Genomic DNA, 26,750 nt, shown 5'->3' on the forward strand with positions numbered 1-26,750 from the left:
ACATCCTGGGCTTCTTAGGGTACCACCTGTTTCCCCGGGCACAGCCAGCTTTTCTCAGGGCACTGCCACTCTCTCTGGGCACAGCCAGACTTCCTGGACACAGCCAGGGCCTCTCAGGGCACTGCCACTCTCTCTGGGCACAGCCAGACTTCCTGGACACAGCCAGGGCTCACAGGGCACTGCCACTCTCTCTGGGCACAGCCAGACTTCCTGGACACAGCCAGGGCCTCTCAGGACACTGCCACTCTCTGGACACAGCCAGACTTCCTGGACACAGCCAGACTTCCTGGACACAGCCAGGGCCTCAGGGCACTGCCACTCTCTCTGGGCACAGCCAGACTTCCTGGACACAGCCAGGGCCTCAGGGCACTGCCACTCTCTCTGGACACAGCCAGACTTCCTGGACACAGCCAGGGCCTCAGGGCACTGCCACTCTCTCTGGGCACAGCCAGACTTCCTGGACACAGCCAGGGCCTCAGGGCACTGCCACTCTCTCTGGACACAGCCAGACTTCCTGGACACAGCCAGGGCCTCAGGGCACTGCCACTCTCTCTGGGCACAGCCAGACTTCCTGGACACAGCCAGGGCTCTCAGGGCACTGCCACTCTCTCTCTGGGCCTCTCGGGGTACCGTGCTGGAACAACAGTGGCTCACATCAAGGTGCTTACATATTATCAATGGTGGCCAGTCAAGACACAAAAGCAAACATCCGCCAGTCCCACTACATGATGGTATGTTCCCAAACAGTCAAGCGTCCATTAAATCAGGGATAGAAGGCAATTCCTCATAGTCCATAGTCATTCGCCAGGGCTGTCCTGGGGGTGAGGGATGACCTTGACCTCACCCTCATCTCACAATGAGGACTCAGCAAGCGTTTCCTCCTGGGACAAGTCCCGCATCCAGGCTGCGTCAGCAAGCAGTTCCCAGCCCACAGGGCCGCAACAACCTTCGCTTTCTCCGCTTTCTCCGGCCTCTGCTGGTTGGGGAACCATCCACATCTTCCCACCGCTCCACGGAAATCGAGCTCTCCGGCAGCTGCTCCTCCTGGTCTTCCTCAGACTGAGCTTTCATACGCACAAACTGCTCCACTGCCCTTCGGAGAGCTTTGGCCAGCACCGTATCCTGCCGACTACGCCATGTGTCACGCGGTGGACCCTGCTCGCTGCGCCATTTGTCGTGCAGGGTCTCAGCTCCCGCTCCCCGCCCAAGAACGCAGGACACGGTAAGGCCAAAAAGGAACACCCACGGAGCCATAGATAGGGGAGTCAAACCAATATATTCTCGCTGGCGGCTGGGCTGGAGACACAGGAAGTAGGATCTACATAATCTGCCTAACAGCAGTCCGCGCTTGCCAGCCACCATCTTCTTGCTAGCCCCCATTCCTTTTTGCTAGCATAGCCACAGCCGTTATATTAGTGGCCAATGGCTTACGGGTTACAGCTGACGGCCAACTAGCCACAACTGCTGGCATCTGATCACAGTTTATGGCCATTTACTACCCGAGCCAGCACCTTTCTATGTGAGGCTGAGAGCCTGGAAACTGTTTTTTGGGGTTTTGTCCCCACAGGCTCTGTCCCCACAACATATGATACAAAAATATTTTCCTGTAATAAGGATTTCACATGCCATATATTTTGGGATACAATTAACATGTTGTTTAAACAGCCCAGTAAATACACTTGTACTATTTATATTTTAGAGCTTATACTTTTTTTTCAAATCGTAGACGATTTCTAGTTTTATATTCTCAAGTAGATTATCAATAGGTGATAGAGGAACTTTTCGATTGAATTTAGATTCAAATTCAGCAGGAGCTGGAAAGAAAAAGACAGAATTATGTTCTTTAAAATACAACTAAGTATAAGTGTTAAGAAGAATGAGAAAACCTCTAGATGAGGCCACAGCTCACAACAGGAGATCATATTCAATACAGTTTGCCCACGGCTGCACACTGACTTGACTGCTATTGTGGCCAAGTATCAGAGCTTCTGGTTGTCTCATCCTTCATTCATTTATAAACAAGGTCGTACGACAAGCACTGAAGTTACAAGACGAAGATGACACGGTCCAGCCCTGACCCATCATCTACTATAAGCTGAAGGAACAGATGAACAGGCAATTTCCATTCAGAGGCCCCTATACCATACAAATGCACAACAGGACGCGAGTGGGACCCACAAAAGGGACATCCCAGTATTGATTGTCTGCTCTCTGGTGGAGGTGACATGGATGTTGATGCCTGAAGGACAAGGACAGAGGATGCCAGAGAGAGGGAAGACGCAGATGCGAAGACTAGCATGGGGGAGAACACTACGGAACGAGAAGTAGTCTGGTTTAGCTAGATGCTAGAGCAAAGGGGCAAACGAGGGTTGGTAGCAAGATATAGGCTGAGATGTTTGGTGAGAACTACATTGATTTGGGTGTTTTCATTCCATGCAAAGCAATGTGGAGTTTCTCCTGAGGGTACATGGTAAACTAATGACAAAGTAAATGACTGGAGATTTAAATGTCACCCATCAGGTGACAGCTACAGTGTTTCCTCCAAAAATAAGACTAACCAGAAATTAAGCCCTAATGCGTCTTTTGGAGCTATAATTAATATAAGACCTGGTCTTATTTTCGGGGAAATATGGTAGCTTGGCCCTTCTAGGAGGTACCGTATTTCCCCAAAAATAAGACCTGGTCTTATATTCATTTTTGCTCCCAAAGACACATTAGGTATTATTTTCCGGTTAGGTCTTATTTTCGGGGAAACACCATATATGAACAGTAATTGCTTAAGTATCACTAGATAAGTCTGGTTATTGGGCCTCATATCACTGGCAAAAACATAAAAGTTGATGAAGCCCCGTTTTCAACGTGCAGGTGGAAAGTTCCATAGGGATGGCAGAAGAAAGGAAGGGGACAGGCCAGAAATAAAAAGAGATACATAGACTCTTGAGATATTACTCATATGACCTTGTCTTCACTATGAATGTTTATGCTTTCACCTTTTTTATTTGCTAAGGCCAAGAAAATATTTAATGTAGTATCTATTATCAGAACATGGAAAGGGATGCCATTTAATATTTACATTTTATTCCAGAAATCAATGATATCTAACTTGAATTAATACATTTTGGCAACATACCGTCTTTGTATAGTTCTTTAGTTTTTTTTTCCTGGTACTCCAGCAGCGACTGAAATAAATCAAATCTTATTATAGCATTTAAGGTAAACAAGAGACTTTATTGTAGAAATGATATATCTTATGAAATGTGCTCTTTAAATAATGCCTTTAGAGAATAGACTTAACGTATGATTTATATAAATACAAAAAAGTTTAAAAATGAATAACATAAATTACTGCTTATTTTGATTGTACATAATAGAGACCATCTATATGAGATGCTATTTAGATTAATCTGACCAACAGTGCAATTGATATTGGTCTACCTAAGATACATAATTTCAAAAGAGTGACGTTTGATTTGATTGGTACAATGAAGTTTAAACAAGTCAAGTCATATTTTACACTGAATGCATTACTTTGCAATTTTTAGAAAAATTGTCCTTTATAAATGTTTCTTGTTCTTTGTTTTTACTTTAATGGACTTTTACTTAAAATGAGCTTTCCATTCTTGCACTTCTAGAAAAGTAATCTTAAGCTGTATTCTAGGCTATTCATTTTTCAGCATAGAACCTTAAAGACATAAAATGATGAAAGTGGTACTGTGCCGTCATGTGAAAATTCTACTGACAGAAACAATAACCAAAACGATTTTGCAGTCTATGACTGAAACATTACCGTATTCGTATGCACAGAAAGATTTCCGTAAAGCTGCTTGAATAAAGTATGACCTAGAGCCAGTTTTCAAATTTACTTTCTCATTTATGACTTTGTAGAGTTAGAAACAAAAAATAATATATAATTTTTAAATGTGACTTTGTTCCTTAGAAATCAGGTCCAATTTTCGAAACACTAAAATAGCTGTAGTTATAGTCTATTTAATTATGAAATGTGTGGGAGTATTTCAAACTATATTACAAGTGTCCCAGTCTAGAGTGGTCTTACTGAAACCTTTCTTCTGAAAGCTATCCTCTCACAAAATGTCCAAAGTAGTGCTTAAAATAATATCCAGAAACTAATAGACACTATGGTGACAACAATGTGACAGCCAATCCTTGTACAAATTTAGGGGGAATGTGGGAAACCGTGCTAAGTGCTAGCAGGTGTTGTTTTGTGAAATGTTGAACCTTTGACTTCCTTGAGTGGTCTGTGCTCCCAGCAAGGCAGAAGTTCCTACTCTGAGAACACAGAACTAGACAAGGTCAGGAAGTGTGGAGCTGGCCAAAAAACAGGCCCTTGTGTATTACCTTTATTGTAACTACTAGATTGCAGACAGTTCTGTTACTTTTTGATGCCCAGAGTATATAAGCTGCAAAAATAAACTTGGGCTGAGGCATTCTACTTAGATCTGAGGCATTCTACTTAGAACTGCGGCAGTCTACTTAGAATTGCCTGCCCTCCCGATCCCATCTTTGTCTCTCTTCTATTTTTTCTCAATCCTCACTCCCCACTTCAGGGACTCTTCTTCTCGTCGGCAGGCACCGACAGGGGAAGACAAATTTGTTTTCCAATATTTGCATAACACTTTTTTTTGTGAATGGCTTGATAGAAAGGGCTTATAACGTGAATAATGTGACAACAACATCACCAGACAGGCCGTGTAAAATCAATAACTAAATACCATAGAAAGGGAGAGGACTTTCATGAAACAGTTTTAAGTTATTGTTAATCAACAATATAAAATGTAAATCACATTTTTACACGACTTGAATTAAGGAACTACCAATGTAGCGTTATTATTTTCCCCCAAAACAGCTCTTTTCTTAAATATTTACTTCAGCACTTTCTGTCGTGTTTCCCTGAAAATAAGATGTAGCTGGACCATCAGCTCTAATGCGACTTTTGGAGCAAAAATTAATATAAGACCCGGTCTTATTTTAACATAATATAAGAATGGGTCTTATGTAATATAAAATAATATCAGACCAGGTCTTATACTAATTTTTGCTCCAAAAGACACATTAGAGATGATGGTCCAGCTATGTCTTATTTTTGGGAAACACGGTATGTTTATTTCTAGGTGAGGAGTGTGTTCAGATGGTGGAAGTAGCTTGAAGTCCAACATTAATAAGGACAACATATCTGCAGTCTTATTATACTTTTCCATTTATCAAATATATAGAAAGGTGAGAAAATTATACACAAAAAAATGTATCAGCAAACTTTAATTCAAAGGATTTCAACTAGAAGGATTTTCTCATTACTGGCAGTTCTTACTAGACTACGTCTCGGAGAAAGCTCAGGTTCCACTGGGGACACCCACGGGATAGCACAGCTTAGGAGTCTGCATCCCTCCTTTAGCTAGGTAGCTCTACACGTCTCTGCTTTGGTTTGTTTTGTGTTAATTGGGGACTACTGAGGAACAGTTTGCTTTTCCCGGATGTCAAATTGTTCTTTTTTTCAATCTAGTTGTGGATGGTGCATCTCACTGGCCAATGTGGGACTTGAACCGGTTACCTTGGTGTTATGGGCACCTCGCTCCAACCACTGAGCCAACAGGCTCCCCACCAGCAGCCCAATTCCAAGCTCAACCCATTGCTTCTCACGGGTCTATGTGGGAATGGAACTGTCAACCTTGGTGTTATGAGCACAGTGCTCCAACCACTGGGCCAACCGGCTGCCCACCATGGTTCATCTCCAAGTTCAAGCCATTGTTTTCAATCTAGCGGTGGAGGGTGCAGTTCACTGGCTCATGTGGGAATCGAACCCACAACCTTGTTGTTAAGAACTTGCACTCTAACCAACTGAGGCATGTGGCCACCCTTGGTCTCTGTTTTTATATACCGTGTTTCCCCGAAAATAAGACCTAGCTAGACAATCAGCTCTAATGCATTTTGGAACAAAAATTAATTAAGACCCGGTCTTATTTTACTATGATATAAGACCGCGTATGACATATGATATGATGTGACGTGATGTGACCGGATCTTACATTAATTTTTGTTCCAAAAGACACATTAGAGCTGATTGTCCGGCTAGGTCTTATTTTTGGGTAAACACAGTAATTACACAAAAAAAATTTTCTCAAAGAACGGTACTATTCTTTGATAAAAAGAATATTTTTCAGGTCTGAAAGTCACTGATTTAGTGAAAGTCCCTAATTTTGCATAAGAGGCAACCAAGACTCACAGAGATTACATAGGTCACCTGAGGTCACCAAACCAAGGAGCTGCGGGCCAGGAATGGGATAAGTCTCCCTATTGAGGCTAGCCTGCTATGCCAGCTACTACCTCATATTCCGGAAAATTCCATCAATTTCTGAGTACAACTCAAAGAAAATGAATATGCAAAACGTTGTCATGTAGCTCAATAATGTTAAAGCATGAGAAACAAAATAGTAGCTTTCTAACTCAAGTATTATCTTTAAAGTCATTATTAAAAATAAAGACAGATTAACATCACAAGTCCTATTAGCAGTAGTCAAACACACTCAATTTATAAAGCATAAACATTTCTAAACACAGAAAAGGGAACTTGAAGGAGAAAATCATGAGTTAAAGAAAGCAAACTCAAGTTGAGGAAATTCTTCCTTAAAATGACTTGTCTTTTCCTCAGAATCAAATTTGGCTGACCAATATAAACCAACACAGGTAATATTCATGGTGGGGGTTAAGTATAGCGAAATGGGAAACACAAAACAGATTTCTCTTTACCATCTAGTGCACTTGTGTCCAACCTCACATCATCACGACTGCATCATCAGTCTTTCCAGTGTTCCCTAGTGATTTGGGACACTTATCTCTGGATCTTGACAGAGTGGGGCTTTTCCATCTCTTATTCAGCCTTGCATGATTGGGCAACCCAACGCCTCACAAGGGAACAACGTTGGCCTTTGAATGAGGGCATTGACTTTAACATAAACAATTTTCCAATTTATGAGGAAATACTGAAAACTAAACACCTCTTTCCTACCAAAAAATAATTAAAGGAAAAATGTCCACAAGCATATTCTCTCTCATTGCTTCTGCCTTTACACTCTTTCATCTTCTGATTTCTGTGGTGAAACCACTGAGAACATTTTAATTGTGCATCATGCTTAAGAATTTACAGAAGCGTTGGCCATTCACTTTCTTTTTGTACCCAGTCCTTCCTCCAGGTTCACCACTTTGAAGGACTTGGACTCCATTTAGCCGAAGGGCTGTCCGAAAATCCTTGGCTTTGTTCTCCTATGATTTATTAAGGGGAAGCTAAATGAAAACACAAGGTTGGAGCCCCATTTAGCACAGGCCTGTGCTATGTTTCTCTGCATTAAGAAGGCCACAGTTGTTAGATGTGGGAGGGGGTTGGAGATGGGGGGAAGGGTGAAGGGATTGGGGGGCGGTTGGTGACCACAGGATGGCCTCAGGGTCTTTTGAGAATTACTTTGGGGAACTTACTCAATAGTGTTTGGGGATTTTGTTGGGTGTCCGATGGACATGTGTCCTGTTTGGGAGACCACCTCAGGGATGCGGTGGATGCTTGGTCATGGCATTGTACACCAGAGACTGGACATTAATGAATGCCAACTATAAATTTATGTGTATAATGTGATGGCTCGGTGTGAGGTCGGGGTGGTGGTGGATGGGGGGAGGGGGGTTCACGTTGTGAGGGATGTAAAAATAAAATAAAACTGAAAAAAAAAAAAAGGAGGCCACAAAACACCATCAAAACCACAAACCACCCTGCATTGATCAAAATGGATATTCTTTGGAATGATGTAAACATCATGTCAAGAGAGACAACCCCTTTCTATCTCCACGATATCTACAACTCATCGGGCATCTATAGCCCAAGAAAGGATCTTCTGCTCAACACACTACGATTCCTTAAAACACCACGCATCTGTAAAAGGGAAGGAGGGTGCACTGGATGTGAAAGGGAGGCAGGATGGAGGAAAGCACAGGGACAGCCCACAGCTGCAGTTCCAGGGGGACAAGGCTGAGCCTGAAGCCCCAGCAAAGGCAGTGGCGGTGGAGGGGACGGGGTGCAGCTCCCACATCACTGCCCAGGGGAGGCTAAGTGGGGCAGCAGCAGCATCCCCCCACCCCTCTCCAGATGTAGCAGTGCTGGCACCACCAGGGACCAGTAGCAGCAGCAGAAACAATTCTCCAGTCTCACGACCACACACAGTGCTACCAGTAGACATAGGGAACCAGGTAGCAGCTCAGCGGGCTCAAGAACACGCTCCCCTCAACCACCCACTTCCCCCACCTGCTTGGTGGTGGTGACCAGAGACCCTGGAGACCTGGATGCAGTTGCAACACCCATCTCCCTGGTCACCCAGGCTTGGACTCCCACACCCACAGCTAAGTCCCCGCCCCTGGATCCCCCATACTCAAGGAGCACCTGTGGGAGAAAACAGAAATTACACTCTTGTACCATCTACTGAAAACAAAAGAAAGACCTCTAACTATATACCTGTTTAATTGTTCAAATCGAAATGTACCTACATAAGAAAGTATTCACTACTTCAAATGTGCCTGTAGAGGAACAAGCCACTCAGCAGCATGAAGAAGCAAGGTGACATGGTTAACACTGAGAGAAGATGACACTTCTCCAGAAACCAAGTCAAAGTTATGGAAGATTGTGATCTCTGTGACCGAGATTTCAAAACAGCAGTCATGCTCTCTGCTCATCACACAGAACAGCTAAGAGACTTGTAGGAGGATGACTTGAAGGTGGGCAAACTGGGCGAGCAGGGGAAGTGGGAAGGGAGACGTGGCCCGCATCCATGGCTGCGGAGGTGCAGGTGGTCCCAGGACAGAACAGAGACCACAAGAGCCAGGAGGTGGGCTCTTTCCCTGTGTCCCACAGCTCATCTCCCTGCCCAGAGAGCAGCATATCAGAGTTTGAGGCAGTCACCTCAGCTGAGACCTCCAGCTGGGCCCTAGGTAGGACAAAGGAAGTAAACACCATACCTGGGCCCCTCCCCCGACTCTCCCAATCCTACCCCCACCCTTCCAGAGACTCACGCTGGCCCCTGATCTGAGGAGTAGTGTCAGATTACAGAGGACCCATAGTGCTCAGGATCTGGGAGGACCCGGTTTGTAGCTACTGCGACCCAGGGAAGAAGCTGGGAAGTGTGTGACACTGCTGGGCTGAGAGAGAGAAGACTCCTCCATCCCCAGTCCCCACCTTCTCTGACCTGCCCAGGGCAGGGCAATTACAACTGTGGAGACATGCCCAGGGGTTAGCAGTAGGCAGCAGTCGCAGCTCTGGGCTTTCAGCAGCTCAGAAATCTCCCACCACACACGCACACATGCACGCACGCACACACACACACGGAAGGAGTGACCTAAGACTCAGGAGACCTGGGCACAGGGCTGGTTGTGTTACTCTCAGTGCGCATATGTGCAGGCAAGAGCAGAAACTGCACTGACTTTGTAGAAACTACCATCCAGACCCGATAGCCCCACTCATCTACATCTGCCGTCCCAGGGTCACTCTGGGCACCAGGTGACCGGCTCTGCCTGAACAATACACAGAGGACTCTCTGGTACAGCAGAGGACGGCCTGGAGATTACTTGGTGGGCTTAAGCCAAGACTGGCGCTGCGTTTTTTGTTTTGTTTTGTTTTTGTATCTTTGATATTTTTGCCTGTGTTGAGTGTGGGTTACTGGTTGTTTTCACACGTGAGTGTATTTGGTTTTGACTTTGTTGTTGCTGTTGTGCTTGGTGATTGGCTTTGTTCTGAAATTGCCCTACACCAGGGCCCAGCCCAAGAGTCACAAGATTCAACACCTCCTGACACCAACTCCAGACCCAACCAGAGTATTATTGGGTTTGACCTACAAGTGACACACCCAGAGGGAATTCTCTACAGGCACAAGAGCCCATAGAGGCCAAGTCTAATTGGAGTGGTCAACCCTCACGCAGCAGATCATCCACCGAGGGCAGAGCTAAGTCTCACAACTAGGCAGCCTAGGATCAACCCCACCTACTAACCAGCCAAAAGCAATGAAAGTTCAACTTTACACAGGACAATATACACAACACCAGGGTCACCTTTGGAGCACACGCACAGGAGAATAGGGAAGTGGTGCAAGTCAGATATAAAGGACACACACTACATAAGATAACCCAGCAAAGACCGAGAATCCTAGGGGATCTACCTAATACATCGAAGCAAACACGGAGAGTCAACCAGAATGGGGAAACAAAGAAACATGTCCCAAATAAAAGAACAGAAGAAACCTCCAGAATTGGAACCAAATGAAATAGAGGTAACCAATCTATCAGAGACAGAGTTCAGAACACTGACGATAAGAATGTTTAAAGAGCTTAGTGACGACATAAAGAAGGATAGAGAAATCATAATGAACAACCAGTTAGAACTAAAGAATACAACAAGTGAAATAAAGCACACGCTTGAAGGAATTACCAGTGGGTTAGAGGAGTCAGAGAATCGAATCAGCGACTCAGAAGACAAGTTAACAGTGAACACACAAGCGGACCAAAAATAAATCCACGCCTATATGGCCATTTAATCTACGACAATGGAAGCAAGAATTTACGGTGAGGTAAAGACAGTCTTTTCAATAAATGGTGCTGGGAAACCTGGACAGACACATGCAAAAAGATGAAGCTGGACCACCTCCTTACACCATATACAAGAATAAATTGAAAATGGGTCAAAAACTTAAATGTAACATCTGATACCATAAAACTCCTAGAAGACAATATAGGAAGCAACTTTACATACATTACCCGGAGTAAGATTTTTACTGATACATCCCCTTGGGCAAGGGAAGTAACAGAAAAAATAAACATATGGGATTACATCAAACTAAACATTTTTTTCACAGTAAAGGAAACCATCATTACAACAAAAAAGGGTCCTACTGAATGGGAGAAGATATCTGCCATTGATATATCCAAACTTTATTAAAAAACTCACTCAACTCAGCTCCGAAAAAACAATCAACCCAATTAAAAAATGGGCAGAGGACATGAAGAGACATTTTTCTAAAGAGGACATACAGATGGAAACAGACATATGAAGAAATGCTCAACCTCACTAACCATCAGAGAAATGCAAATAAAAACCACAATGAGATACCACCTCACCCCAGTCAAAATGGTTATCATCAATAGATCAACAAACAACAAGCGCTGGCGAGGATGTGGAGAAAAGGGAACCCTTGTGCACTGTTGGTGGGATTGCAGATTGGTGCAGCCACTATGGAAAACAGTATGGAGGTATCTCAAAAATCTGAGAATGGAACTACCTTATGACCCAGCAATTCCACTCCTAGGCATCGATCCGGAGAAATCCAAAACTCTAATTCAAAAAAATGTATGCACCCCTATGTTTATTGCAGCTCTATACACAATAGCCAAGACATGGAAACAATCAAAATGCCCATCGGTAGACGACTGGATTAAGAAACTGTGGTACATTTATACAATGGAGTATTACGCAGCCATAAAGAAGAAGGAAATCTTACCATTTGCAACAATATGTATGGACCTAGAGAACATTACGTTAAGTGAAATAAGTCAGACAGAGAAAGACAAATACCTTATGATCTCACTTATATGTGGAATCTAAAGAAAACAATAAATGAGTGAACTAATCAGAAACAGTCTCAGAGACACAGAGGAAAAACTGAAGGTTGCTAGATGGGAGGGGGGTGGGAATAAGGGGGAAGGTGAGGGGATTACAAAGCACAATCGATAACCCCAAGATTGCCATGGGGATACGAAAGTCAATTTGGTGAATGTAATCAATAATGTAAAGATTTTGTAGGGTATCTGATTACACTTGTCTCATTAGGGAGAGCACCTCAGAGATGATGTAGATGCCTGACAACTGCACTGTACACCTGAAGCTGAAGCTGAACAATAATGAATGTTAATGTTAACTACAATTGTTATACACACACACACATATACATGTATGTATATATATGTTTACAAGAAGTAGAGTACAGCCTGAGGGATAGAGGCAGTGGAAATGTAATGGCTGTATGTGATGTCAAAGGGGTCGTTGATGAGGGGAGAGGGGTCATCATTATGTGAGGCATACAAATTATAAATGTGTAACTATTACATTGTTTTGTACACCTGAAACTAATAATAAAAAAGAGTTAAAAATAATAATACTCATTCACTGAAAAAAAAGAAGACACCCAGAACTAGTTTCTGCACAGTGAAACAAACAAACCAAAAAAAATAGCACTTCTTGATGACTTTCAGGCACATATATAACACCTGTCAATCAGCAATCTGGCCCTCAGCTTAAAATAACCCAGTTCAACACAGTCGAGTCATGGCCAAAGAGAAACAGGGCTGAACTATTTTCAGCTGTAGCCCCAGCAAGAAGCTGAGTATATTATATACTATATTATATAAAATACTATATGTCAATAGTCAAAAGACATACAGTATTTACTTCTAGGGCCAAAGAGTAGCACGAACCAGGAAAAGCTTGTTCACCTGAAACTAACGACATACATTATACTTCACTTAATTTTTCAAATACAAAGGAGATAACAGACTCTCTGCCACATATTATATACTCCCCCATGAAAGAATTATTATTTCATTATCCTTTTTATGCCTACTGCTGCCTAGAGAAAAAAAAATCAAACTCACTTAAAGCCCTCCTCAATTTGACCTCTACTAACCGGTTTAAACTAATTTTCTATATTGTATGCTGCATATAAATTAGACCAATTGTTCCGAGCAGATGATTTGTGCTTTCCTTCCTGTATTCTCCATGTTGCTTAAATGTAACAAACATTTTGGAGGGTAAAACAAAACAAAGTCACAGCATGAAGAATGTCACTGAGATATAACAACACTCACAGGCAGTTCAATGAGTTCAGGAGTAAAATTAATGACCCGGAGGAGAACTTTATCAAAGAGATGGAAACTATGAAACAGAACCGAACAGAACTCCTGCTGGTCAAGAACTCAAGAATGAGTATTTTTAACAACCACGTCACACGAAGAAAACGAGTTGTGATTTAAAGACTCCCTAGCACTGCCACCTTACTCATCAATTACCCAAATGCTGTCAAGACATATAGACATAAGTGAACTTCATTTTAAAAATTCAATTATTTGCTTAATGTCCCTATTTAGAATATGTACAACTGTGAAGCAACTCATTTTAAAACACTGAAATAGATAGTGCTACGAATAAAATAAAAATTAAGGATATACTCTCTTGTTAGAAGATAACATTAACCATAAAAACAGAGACTAATCTTTCTGCAGTATTATAAGTTTGCCGAATTAATAAAAAGGATTATATCTGTTTCATTTAATAATAAACATCCATTTGTGGTTAGGTGTTTGGCCGGCCATCATTCACTTACACTTAGGGGAAGAAAAACTGGGATGCACAAAACTTTAAAATTTTTATGAATCATCTCCAACTAAAACCAATTAAGAAGCCAAAGCATCTCAAAGCATACCATTGGTTATTAGGCAATGATATTTAACATCTGTAATAAAATTTAAAGGCAAATTTTCAAGCATTTTAAATGTATCACTTTAGTTACATTTATTAAATAATAATAAATAACTCTTAACACATGAGAGCTCTAGGGACTTAAAAAAAGATTGTAAAATTTCTGTCTCCTTTCTATGCATATTAGCACACATAATTATGCCTTTTACCTCGTGTGCATTAGTCAATGAAACAACTCAAAATTTCATCAACGACAAACAAAGAAACAAAAACTCTAGACACAGACAACACTTAATGGGTGAGGGGGGAGAGAGAGAGGTAGAAGAGGGAAAAGGGGGTCAAATACATGGCGATGGAAGGAGAACTGACTCGGGATGATGAACACACAGTGAAATATATACATGATGTATTATGGAAATGTACACTTGAAACCCATATGATTTCACTAACCAATATCACCCCAATGAATATATAAGACAAAACAAAACAATATTATATCAAAGAAATAAAAAAGAAAGAAATCTGAAACGCAAGGGAAAGAAGCTAATATAACTAACCTTGGGACAGTAATACCCCATGATGTCATTTGAAGCCCGTGCGGTTGACTTAGGAATCACCAAATTTTCTCTTGGAGCAGGATTTCCACTGAGGAGTAACTCAGTATTCAAACTTCCAACACATGGTGGCTCAAGGACTCCCCTCCTAAGAGCAGTGCTGAGAAACTCCTTGGGCTGTTCCTTTGCCTGAAGATCGGTTCTAGCCTCTGCCAGTCTTTCATTAGCACTGAGAAGATTGTAAAACACAAAGCTTTGAATTTTATTTTTCCTGAATGACTTGCATTTTTTTCAAGCTGCCATAATAAATAGTAAAAGAAATTTCCCATTAAACAGCATTTTAACATTGAAAATGCGTCAGGGCAGACCTAGCATGCACAAGGATAGGTTTCAAATTATCCTAAACAAGCACATATGTTTCTATGGGGACGCCAGACTAAGAAGAAATTCAAAGTAGGGAGGGGAGGAAACGGGCTATCAGTGACATCCACGGCTTCACAGATAATACTTGCTGCCTTCTGCAATGGCTGAACCAATAAGATTCTTGAGGATTGCCATGAGACGTACATAGCAAACGAGTTTAGAATTTTTTAAAAATCCCACCAAGATATTTTCAAGCCTTTGCAGTCACCGCCCTTGGGTAGCGCCCTCATTACCCTGAGGACTGAAGTGTCATGTAGAACAACAGCCTCTGGGGGAGAAGGAGGGAGCCTGGTGGGTGACCCTACTGAACTGAAACCGCTCCGCAGGCGTGTAGCTTATAATATAACACTGTGACCAAGGCGCTGGGCGTGGGCTCTGCGCTTTCTGTCTTCCACACACCCCCTCAGGCTCACCACCTTATCTTTTTAGCCACTTCTTGGGTTATACTACCCTCACCCCTACGTTGTTAACCCTCTGCTATATTTCACATGTATGCCTTTGTGGACATCAGAAAGACTAGAAAGAAGAGCTTGTCTGAAAGCGACCTCCAGAGATAATAACACAGAGCACAATGGAGACAGTACATGTACCAAGTGCCAGAACATGCAGAGTACTTAACCCTTTGGGTTTAAGTTGTTATCTTATAATAAATAGTTACCTCATTAAAAACTATTTAGGGGAATTCTGACAAGAAATTTTATAATAAATAGCGTTGTCTAAATCATAAAGCTTCAAAAACACTTTGCTTAAAGACTGGTAGATCAGATTAACTCTATGAAAACCGCGGGAGGAAAAATACAATCATGTAAAACCAAAAATGGGGAGACATGCAAATGTCCTGAACTAACTAACATTTTAAAAGTAATTTATTCACTAACATCATTTTCCAAAATTATACTATTTAGTAAGCTTTCATTTCCTATCAATCTCGGGAATCTGCCTTGATAAAAATTATACTTTAGAGGCAAATTAATGAGCTCGATTGATTTTCTCTGACTTTGTTTGGACTTACTTGTTTAGTTTGTTTTGCAATGATGTGATAAGTTTTAATTCCTCTAGGTAGAGGTGTTCATATTCTTCCAATTCTATTTCATGAGAAGTTTTCATTTTGGAGAGTTCAGATTCCAGATATTTAATTCTGAGTATGTCCATGTCACTTACGGAAGCGCCATCATGGTCATTTAACGGGTGTACTTTTTTTTGAGATGCTGCTTGTTCCTAAAGCCAACAGAAAGGATACATTTTAAAAATAAATATAAACTGAATAATTACAGTCTATTTGTATTCTTTAGTTTTAAGTCAATGATTTGGAGGGCAATTTAAATGAAAAAAAAAAGCTGAAGTTTAAAATATTTACCATCAATACGGAATGAAATAGATCTGAATCATGAAAATATTTTGAATCATCTCATCTAACTATTCCAATAAGAGAATCAATTTTAAATTTTAAAAATTGAACAATATGACTTAATAATCTAAGAATATGGTGCATTTTATTTTCTTTATTTCCTAATAGTCTCGTTTTATATCAATTGGTCTTAAAAATCAAATGATTTTTCAGAAAGAACAAATCTCAAAGATCAACTGAGTGACAATAATGATGGGAACTGAAATATTAAAAAGGAGAAGCAGATACCACCTTAGTTCCAGAAATCTAAAAAAAATAAAATAAAAACAACTGCCGTTAAGGGGAGTAGAAGAATCACATACACTATGCATATCGAAAACGTAATTTGCAGCAAAATGAATTAAGGCGTGTTAAAAATCAATGAATTAACCTGTAAAAATAGATTTAAAAAGCTTTTTCTACTACATCCTGTCTTGCTCAGTCTTCAATATCCCAGAATTTACTGTGTTCTGCTTCACTCTTTTTTACCACATTCGTGACTATATGAATTTTGAGGTTTAATAATTTTTATCTCCACTCTTTTTATTCTCTACTTTTTCACATGACATTTGTACTCCTTTCATAGATAATAACTCCTGTTTAAGATTGATTTTCTTCAACAAGGTATAGATATCTTTTTTTAAAAAAACTTTTTAAAACAAATTTATTTTTTATAATTGGGGAACACTGTTTTTGCCAGAACCCATCAGCTCCCTGTCAAGTAACAGTTTCCAATCTAGTTGTGGGATGCGCAGCTCAGCTCCAAGTCAAATTGTTCTCTTCTATCTACTAGTTATGGGGGGTACAGCTCACTGACCCATGCGGGATTCGAACCGGCAACCTTGGTGTTATGAGCACTGCGCTCTAACCACTGAACCAACTGGCCGGCTGCCCACTGGGGGCTCAGCTCCAAGCTCCAGCCATTGTTTTCAACCTAGTTGTGGAGGGTGTAGCTAACTGGTCCATGTGGGAATCGAACCAGCGACCTTGGTTACCAAGGATTGGAACCAGCACGATGCTCTAACCATGGAGCCAACTGGCCACCCCACAGATGGAGACATTCTCAAGATGCAGTTTCCAGTTTTGCTTTGAGAGCATCATTCTGAATGAGTAAGATAGTATGATTTGGTTACGAAGGAAGTTGACTGAGAATAGTCTAACCCCAAACCAGTATCAACTTGTGAAATAAACTCAGTTGCCATAAAATGTCATCCATACTGTCGTAGAGTCTTAGAATGTGGAAACTTGAATTACTCAGAATGAAGAACAAAGAGAAAAGCACCAGGAGACTCAAAAATGTATCCTTTATTGTCATCGACTTTGCCACACAACATCTGTACTTGATTTTCTACGATTTCCTGAATGATTGGTTCATATTTTTCTTCTATAAAATGACTGTAAGTCACCTCTGAGTTGATAGTCTCTCACCTGTTCCCCATTTTAACTCTCCGTAATTTCTTACAAAGTTGTAGGGAGTTACAAGTAACTCATCTTGAGATAGTTAGGCCTCCGTCAGCTACAAATGTTTCATGGTAATTTGAATTGCTTTCAAGAAGAAATGATTCCCAAGGTTAAGGAGAAATCACATCTCACACTGTGAATGTTTAGTGAGATGATCGATACATTTTTTCAACAACAAAAAAGTGTCTTAATTCGGTAATGCTATCTTGTAATCCTCTCTTTCCACAATATACAAGAACATCCTAAACAGCAATAATAACAACAAATCTGCTGGAATTTCAGTGATACTGAGTTGGGTAGAACTGCTTTCCTGTAGATACAATGCTTATTTGGTAAGATGAGGTGAGTGGATGGATGTAGTGTTTTTAAAACATGGCTACAAATTCTTGACATTTCTCCATGAAATTCCCTCCCTTTTAATATGTGCTGGCCTTAGGATGTAACTGGATTCTAGTGCATGGAATAGGGCAGAACTGCTGTGAGAATGCTATGCCTGCGGCAGAAAATGTGATACAGCTTCCATCTGACTTTCTCTCGGGAAGCTCGCCCTGAAAACCCAGCCACCATGTTGTGCAGATGAAGAAGCCCAGGACACACAGCGAGGCCTCCTACAGATGTTCGCGCTGAGACGGCCCCAGTGGGCGTCCCGGCCAAAACCCCGCTTCAACTGCTACACGTGTGTGTAACAGCCTTTAGATGATTCTCATTCGCAGCTTCATGGCAACGCAGCTGATGCCAGGTGGAACAGAAATGAGCTAGTCTCACTGAGCTTCACTCAACTGCATTACTGGTGAACAAAACAGATGCTGTTGTGAGCCACTAGCTTTTGAGTTGGTTTCTTGAGCAGCAATGAACAACTGGCATTGATACTGATATTCAAAATGGTGTGAGGCCACAAAGAAAAGCAATCTAAAACCTGTAGGAGTGCCTTTCCTCCAGGAGGTAGGTGGAACCCGAAAGGATGTGGAGAAGAATGAGAACGACACCCACAATAGCCTCCAAGAGACGGTTATTGGGGGCTTGCGGGCCCCTAAAGAGGATGGCCACAAAGACTTCTCAGCTAGTGAAGAAAATGAGTCTGAAATCTGGATAAAAGGGGACTCTTGCTGTGAAGTAACCAAGTAAAATCCATGAGATACATGAGCTAACGAAAGACTGTGAACTGTAAAGGAACCAGGACTTATTGTGTTCAAATGTGTTTCCCATTTACAGCCTCTCCCACATGCCCTGTTGTCAAATCATGCTAAAATGAAGAAATGGCTTCTGAGTGAAGATCAAATTCGCGGTGCTCCCAGGAAGACATGATCTACGGATGAGGACAAGACTGTAAAGTCTTCCTCAAGACTTCCAAAGAGTTAAGGTGGGGCCTTAAATTCCTGGAAGGCTCTTCCGAGGAAAAGAATTTTATAGGCATGGTCCTACAACAGCTACAGGAAGCCCAAGAGCTTATCTCAAAACGATGTATGATGGTGGCTTTTCTAATGGCACGAACCCCAATAAACTCTCACGCAACTCCAAGTTTTTAGGATAATCAAGTAGCAAAAAACCACCTTGTTACCTTGGACTAATAAAAACCAAGAGAGTGAAAAATAGAGGAGGCCTGTAGGTCTTAGACATTTGGGTGGAGGAATGACGCTGAGGGATGAGCTGCAAGCACAGGTCATTTCTTATGAAAAGGACAGAACAAAGAGCTCACAGGGGACAGCAAAGGGCCATGGAGAAGCATTGGCATGATTAGGACTAAGTCCTAATCAAAGAACGGACAGCACACATCAGGCTGTATTTCAGAATTGCTATGGACTAACGTGCCTTCCACTTTCTATTTCTGCAGGGGAAACTTCAGCAGTCGAGCAGAATGTTGGGTGTGTGGGTGGTAGATAACTTGTCTCTTCCTTTCTCATGTTTTCATATTGAAAGGAATTGTCCTCAAGGGGCTTTATCCTAGAAACCAAAACCCAGGCCCTTCATCCCCATTTGCACCAGACTAAGATGGTAAAATCTTAGATTCGAACCTGAGCCTGATGCCATTAAATTGAGACTTGTGGCGAGTATTGTGTAGGGATGAGTGTATTTTCCATGTGGGGGGAACGTAAAGAATTGTGGCCAGTGGACAGATCAAGGTGGTTTTTAAATGTGTCCTTAAATTTTGAAATATTCATTGCATAAAACCACTACAATATGGGTCAACATTAGTGACTGGCTCCTAATGAACAGAATATGTTGAAAGACATTCCCTGTGAATTCCAAGACTCCTTCACAAAGGGCAACACAGCTCCTGTTGGTTATGTCTCTGAGGATCTGAACCTTGGAATCCAGCCCCGTGTTGTGGGGAGGCTCGGGCCACAATGCGAGCCGGGTGTTCAGGTGTAGGTCTTCCTGCTGTCTGCCCCAAACAAATCTTTTACTTGTTTCTGATTGATTAATTACTTCCTGAATTTTAACAGCTGTACTCTTGAAATGTTTTCTTTGGATGGGATGAAATATTTATTCCATTAATTATATATGAAGCTAAAGGTACAACTATGCATCTCAATGTGTTTCTGAGAATGTAGGATCTATGCCAAGAACAAGATTGGCACCAGTGTTTCAGAAAAGAACCGGGTCAAACAGAATCTACTTTTCAATTGCAAGATGATGGATTAGAGAGATTTCTAAAGAGGAAAGCAGATGGTCCAGGTTTCATCTTCTCCTTCCTAGACAGTGAAATCTATGGAAGAGGCTATGGATTAGGAGATAGACAAAATGAAGAAAGTTGTCCACCAAGTATCAGATCCTATTACCGACATTTGATGGAAATGGGAGTGAAAGGGAGGCACTGGGTTAAAGATTAATGTTTTGAATGAAGAAAACAAAAGGAATGAGTCGACTTTGTAAGCCTAATATCCCATCATGTCATAAGGTCACCAAGGTCTGCGGGCCACAGGCTCCATCCAGAAGCAAAACATCTCCATAGAAGTGGAATTAAAGATATTCCCCTACATTGACATTTTATTATTACATAAGGCATTTGGTAATATGTAAGATGACTGGGGAAGCGTTCTCATAACATTTGATTTGGTAATGGCGTAAGGACAGATCTATAGACCAATAAATTGGAAAAGATGATCCAAAAATTAACCCTCATATATACAGTCAAGCGATTTTTGACAAGGGTGCCGAAAAATCCAGTTGGGCATGAACAGTCTTTTGAACTAACGATACTGGGTCTACTGGATATCCACATGCAAAAGAAAAATTAAACCTCTACATCATACCATATATAAAATTATTTCAAAAGGTAAAAGCTAAAACTATAAAAGCTTTGAAGAAGCTTCATGTCTTCACGACTGGAGTTGGCAATTGTGTCTTAGATATGACAGTACCAAACAAAAGTAGATAACTGGACTTCATTAAAATAAAAAAAAAAAACTCTATGCTTTAAAGGACACCATTGAAAAACTAAAAAGGCAAGCTAATGAAAGGGAGAAATATTTGAAAATCCTATATCTGATAAGCGATTTGTATCTAGGATATATAAAGAATTCTTACAATTCAACAAGACAAAGACAAACCAATTTTAATGGGCAATGGAATTGAATAATCAGTTCTTCAAAGAAGTTATACAAATGGACAATAAGCATGTGAAAAGATAGCTCAGCATCATTAGTCATCAGAAAATACATCAAAACCACAATATGGAGCAGAGAGTTCACTAGTGGTTCCCTAGGGCTAGGAAGAGTGAGAAGGGCAGACTGGCACACGGTGAAGGCTAACAGTACACAGATACTTTCCAGGGTGATGAAAATGTTGTAAAACTGATTGTGATGATGACTGCATAAAGCTTTGAATACACTAATGTGGGAAACCGTGCTGACGTGCTAGCAGATGTTATTTTGTGAAATGTTGAACGTTTGACTTCCTTGAGTGGTTTGTGCTCCCAGCAAGGCAAAACTTGCTACTCTGAGAACACAGAACCAGACAAGGTCAGGAAGTGTGGAGCTGGCCAAAAAACAAGCCCTTGTGTATCCCAACATTGTAACTATTAGATTGCAGACAGTTCTGTTAGTTTTTTGAGGCCCAGAGTATATAAGCTGCAAAAATAAACTTGGGGTGAGTCATTCTACTTAGAACTGAGGCATTCTACTTAGAACTGCATCAGTCTACTTAGAATTGCCTGCCCCCCCTTCCCCCCTCCCCCCCCATCCCATCTTTGTCTCTCTTCTTTTTTCTCAATCCTCACTCCCTACTTCAGGGACTGTTAGTCTCGTCGGCAGGCACCGACAAGTGGCGCCCGAACAGGGACCTGAATACTGGGGATAAAGTGAAGGACACCGCAAGGAGCTGAGACGCGTCACATAAGGTAAGGGGTGCGGTGAGATACCACAGTCGGGAGTAAAAAATCATGGGACAGGGTAAAAGCAGAATGTCTTTTACTCAAATGTTAAAAAGTGTGCTAAACGGACTGGACGCCCAAGATGAGGAGGGCCTAGATGAGGAAGGCCTAGAGGAAGCCGCTCCTCGATATCATGACCCTGAAGATTATAATGGGGTGGTTCAGACAGAAACAGGTGCTAAGACAGGACATCTGAATCCTCTCCAGGCAGAGATTGATGGATTGCAGTCAGCAATTGCCTCCCTCTCTGTGCAGGTGCAGATGGTACAATCGAGGCAGGCAGAACAGACTTGCCCTCGTGATTCTCCTCTGCGTAAGGTTTTGCAAACCGCCTGCAAGTTAGGGGAAGATACTGGAGATTCTGGGTTGGCATTTCCAGTGATAGAAAGACAGGACGCACAAGGAAATCCTGTCCGAGACCATGTGCCTTTTGCATTCAAAAGTTTAAAAGAATTAAAAATGGCATGTTCTCAATATGGTCCTAATGCCCCGTTCATCCAGGCCCTGCTAGAATCACTAGCTACAGAAGCCCTGCCGCCTAGTGATTGGAAGCAACTTGCTAGGGCTTGCTTATCAGGAGGGGACTATATCTTATGGCAGTCTGACTTTGCAGAATTCTGTCAGAGTACTGCAGAGATAAATCAGACACAAAACATTCCTATCTCCTTTGATATGTTGGCAGGTGAAGGACCTTATAGAGACTTGCAAACACAATTAAATTTTGACCCGGCTGCTTATGCACAAACAAGTGCTGCCGCCAGGCGTGCATGGAAAAAGATTCCTATGCCTGGAAAACGTTCTGAGGACCTCTCTAAAATTATCCAGGGGCCTGATGAGACTTTCCAAGACTTCCTTTCGCGATTAATGCAGGCGGCTGGAAGAATTCTGGGAGACTCAGATGCCAGCATGCTGTTAGTTAAATAGCTCGCTTTTGAGAATGCTAATTCTGCATGCCAGGCTGCATTATGACCTTACAAAAATAAGAGTGACTTGTCAGATTATGTCTGGTTGTGCTCAAAAATAGGACCTTCTTATACACAGGGTCTTGCAATGGCCGCTGCTTTGCAAGGAAAGACTGTTAGAGAAATGTTATTCCAACAACAACAACAAAAGAAAATAAAGGGACAGGGCAACTGTTTTGGGTGTGGACAGCCGGGCCATATGATCAAAAACTTCCCTAATAAACAAGGTCAGCCTCAAAGGAAGGAGGGCCCAAAACAACCTGGATTATGCCCAAAATGTAAGAGAGGTAAACACTGGGCCAATGCATGCAAATCTAAGAGGGATGCCTCCGGTAATCCTCTTCTTCCAGGAAACAGGAAGAGGGGCCAGCCCCAGGCCCCGCAACAATGCTATGGGGCGCTGCCGCAGTTGGTCCCCCACCAGGGAAATCCATTCAGGAACTCTTCCGACCAACCCCAGGCAGCGCAGGATTGGACCTCAGTAGCGCCGCCTACACAGTACTAACACCTGAGATGGGAATGCGAGCTATTCCTACAGGGGTCTTTGGGCCTCTGCCTCCACAGACTGTGGGACTCATCCTAGGAAGGAGTAGTATTACCATGAAAGGGATATTGGTTGCTCCGGGAGTTGTGGATATGGATTATACAGGAGAGATCAAGATTATGACACATTCGCCTGGAGGCATTTCAGTGATCGATAAGGGCCAACGCATAGCACAATCATTAATTCCACATGTCAAACCGGGTAAAACCGCAGGCCATAAATCCCGAGGCGACGCGGGCCTGGGTTCATCAGATGCTTATTGGGTCCAGGCCATTCACCACCAGGCCAGAATTACCACTATCCATTAATGGCCGTTCCTTCATGGGCCTTTTAGACACGGGGGCCGATGTCTCTGTTTTAACTGCAGATCAGTGGCCTAGCCACTGGCCAAAGCAGCAAACAGTAACCCAATTACAAGGCATAGGACAATCTCAGTCACCAGAACAGAGCAGTGATATATTGTTGTGGAAAGATCAAGAGGGACATGAAGGATCCTTTCAACCATACACAGTGGCAGGATTGCCTGTCAATCTATGGGGCAGAGATGTCATGAGTCAGATGGGAGGTTACCTGTACAGCCCTAATCAACAGGTCACTAAGATGATGTTCCATCAGGGACTCCTGCCTAGAGATGGCTCAGGTCCCTCTGGACAAGGGAGAAAAGAGCCTATCTTTCCCTCGCCCTTACCACAAAGAGCTGGCTTGGGATATTTTTAACGGGGGTCACTACTCCTCCTGTACCCCATGCAGATGCTATCACTTGGAAAAGCGACACACCTGTTTGGGTAGAACAGTGGCCCCTATCATCAGAAAAGATACAGGCTGCAAGGTTGCTGGAACAGGAGCAACTTGATAAGGGACATATAGCACTTTCTAACTCTCCATGGAACTCTCCATATTTGTAATTAAGAAAAAATCAGGTAAATGGAGGTTGTTATAAGATTTGAGAAAAATAAATGAGACTATGGAGCTCACGGGGGCTTTACAACCAGTATTGCCTAATCCTTCTGCTATACCCAAAAACACATATAAGAGAATCCTGGCTTTAAAGGATTGTTTTTATACAATACCATTGTGCCCCAAGGACTGTAAAAGGTTTGCATTCAGTGTTCCTTCAACTAACTTACAAGAACCTATGAAGAGATATCAATGGCTGGTGCTGCCTCAAGGTATGGCTAATAGCCCTACTCTATGTCAAAAATGTGTGGCAGCAGCGTTAGAGTCTACCCCGTCTCCCCACATACAATCCTTAATCACACTCTTTGTTCTAAATTTTTTAAACCTGGATGCGCGTGGCAGATCTGCCGCAGATCGCTTCTGGCATCCTAACACTCAACAAGATTATGCCCAAGTGAGATGGCAGGATCCAGTTACTAACCAGTGGCATGGGCCAGACCCAGTCCTAATTTGGGGACAAGGGCATGTTTGTGTTTATTCACAGGACAATGGAGGTGCCCGGTGGCTGCCTGAGAGGTTGGTGCGGCTTGCTGATGAGCGTCTTCGAGATCCTGCTGGTTGCGCAGATGCCTCAGCATACTGGGCATATGTTCCTGACCCTCCCATGCTACACCCCACTGTGTGGAACGGGCCTGAAGTCATTGTTGGGACAAATGACACTAGGCTGTTAGGACATCCATTCGCTCCTGCCGTCCTACAAGCTGTTGGATTCAATCATAGCAGCTTGGGCATAGGACTCCTCATATGCTTCGCGATAATGTCAGCGTTACTGGATGTTTCCATGTGGGCAGCCAGACAATTCACTGAGACAACCAAGGACAGACTGTCATATCCCATCAGCCAGCAGGATGGAAAAACATCAGGGATAATGTTTTTATCCCTCCACCACAAGCCCATGATCCTTGCGGTGAGGAGAACAGAAAAAACAACGGATCCATCCTTTGGAGACAATGTTATAAAGAACCCTGGGAATATAGTGTCCCTGGGTTTAATCAAGCTGTTATAGATGGTTCGGAGGCCATGACACAGGTGCTGATATCCAACAAGGGACTAAGGCTGGAGTGGTTGTGGGATTATGGTATACCTCCCGGCCCCATCGACATATTTGGAAACTAGTGGGAGCAGTGGATACAGTGACTATGAGTATGGACGAGGGACGAGGCAAGGTAGAAGGCAATACCACTGCTTGTGTCAAGGCTCCATATGTGCTTATGATTGGAAATTCTAACATCACCCCTATTGACGGGGTCCAGTTTAATGTATCTTGTATACAGTGTATCCTAAGTAATAGCATCAATTGGTCAAATGACAAAAGTAGAGCTGTAGTTCTCCACCGACCCTCTTTCATTTTGGTACCTGTTAACATTTCAGGTCCTTGGTACTCGGACCTCAGAGGAGAATTCCCCTCCTTTCTAGCTCTGTTCCATTTGCTACTGCCTTTTGTAATAATCTTTGTTGGTGTTCCTCTATTCATGTGGTTTACTCCGTTGCTCAGAAAGGTAATACTCAAGGGCTTCATCGATCTCCAAACAAAGGTTCATGAGTTGAGATTATCTGCCCAGGTCCACCGTGTCGCTGACACCCGTGTATAAAGCCCCTACAATGGGTCGGCAGCCAAAGATGGGTAAGGATTTGGTAAGAATGTACATAACCTAAGACAGGAACCGTTCGCTAGAGGGATGGTCTCCTATGACGGGTAAATGGACATATCTGTACCAACCACCTAAGCCAGGCGCAACCCTTGTGTTAATTTTATATATAAAAGGGGGACCTGTGGGAAACCGTGCTGAAGTGCTAGCAGGTGTTGTTTTGTGAAATGTTGAACCTTTGACTTCCTTGAGTGGTTTGTGCTCCCAGCAAGGCAAAACTTGCTACTCTGAGAACAGAGAACCAGACAAGGTCAGGAAGTGTGGAGCTGGCCAAAAAACACACCCTTGTGTATTACCTTTATTGTAACTACTAGATTGCAGACAGTTCTGTTACTTTTTGATGCCCAGAGTATATAAGCTGCAAAAATAAACTTGGGCTGAGGCATTCTACTTAGAACTGCAGCAGTCTACTTAGAATTGCCTGCCCTCCCGATCCCATCTTTGTCTCTCTTCTTTTTTCTCAATCCTCACTCCCCACTTCAGGGACTCACTCAACTCAGCTCCAAAAAAACAATCAAACCAATTAAAAAATGGGCAGAGGACATGAAGAGACATTTATCTAAAGAGGACATACAGATGGCAAACAGACATATGAAGAAATGCTCAACCTCACTAACCATTAGAGAAATGCAAATAAAAACCACAATGAGATACCACCTCACCCCAGTCAAAATGGTTATCATCAATACATCAACAAACAACAAGCGCTGGCGAGGATGTGGAGAAAAGGGAACCCTTGTGCACTGTTGGTGGGATTGCAGATTGGTGCAGCCACTATGGAAAACAGTATGGAGGTATCTCAAAAATCTGAGAATGGAACTACCTTATGACCCAGCAATTCCACTCCTAGGCATCGATCTGGAGAAATCCAAAACTCTAATTCAAAAAATGTATGCACCCCTATGTTTATTGCAGCTCTATACACAATAGCCAA

The 26,750-nt window shown here is 42.4% G+C and overlaps 1 protein-coding gene across 1 annotated transcript in view; it reads right to left on the bottom strand.

The window, feature by feature from the left end:
* Nucleotides 1-1,693: 1,693 nt before the first annotated feature.
* LOC308495702 (ankyrin repeat domain-containing protein 26-like) overlaps nt 1,694-26,750 on the bottom strand; it is a 49,939-nt gene continuing 24,882 nt past the window's right edge. Inside the window, exons 10-11 of the mRNA XM_081080694.1 lie at nt 3,131-3,179; nt 1,694-1,814 (exon numbers count right to left, since the gene is read on the bottom strand). Of these exons, the coding sequence (XP_080936820.1) occupies nt 1,740-1,814; nt 3,131-3,179 (124 nt within the window). The 3' untranslated portion in view covers nt 1,694-1,739. The remainder of the gene's footprint in view (nt 1,815-3,130; nt 3,180-26,750) is intronic.

This window comes from Rhinolophus hipposideros, assembly GCF_964194185.1.
Source record: "Rhinolophus hipposideros genome assembly, contig: HAP1_SCAFFOLD_152, whole genome shotgun sequence".
NCBI lineage: Eukaryota > Metazoa > Chordata > Mammalia > Chiroptera > Rhinolophidae > Rhinolophus > Rhinolophus hipposideros.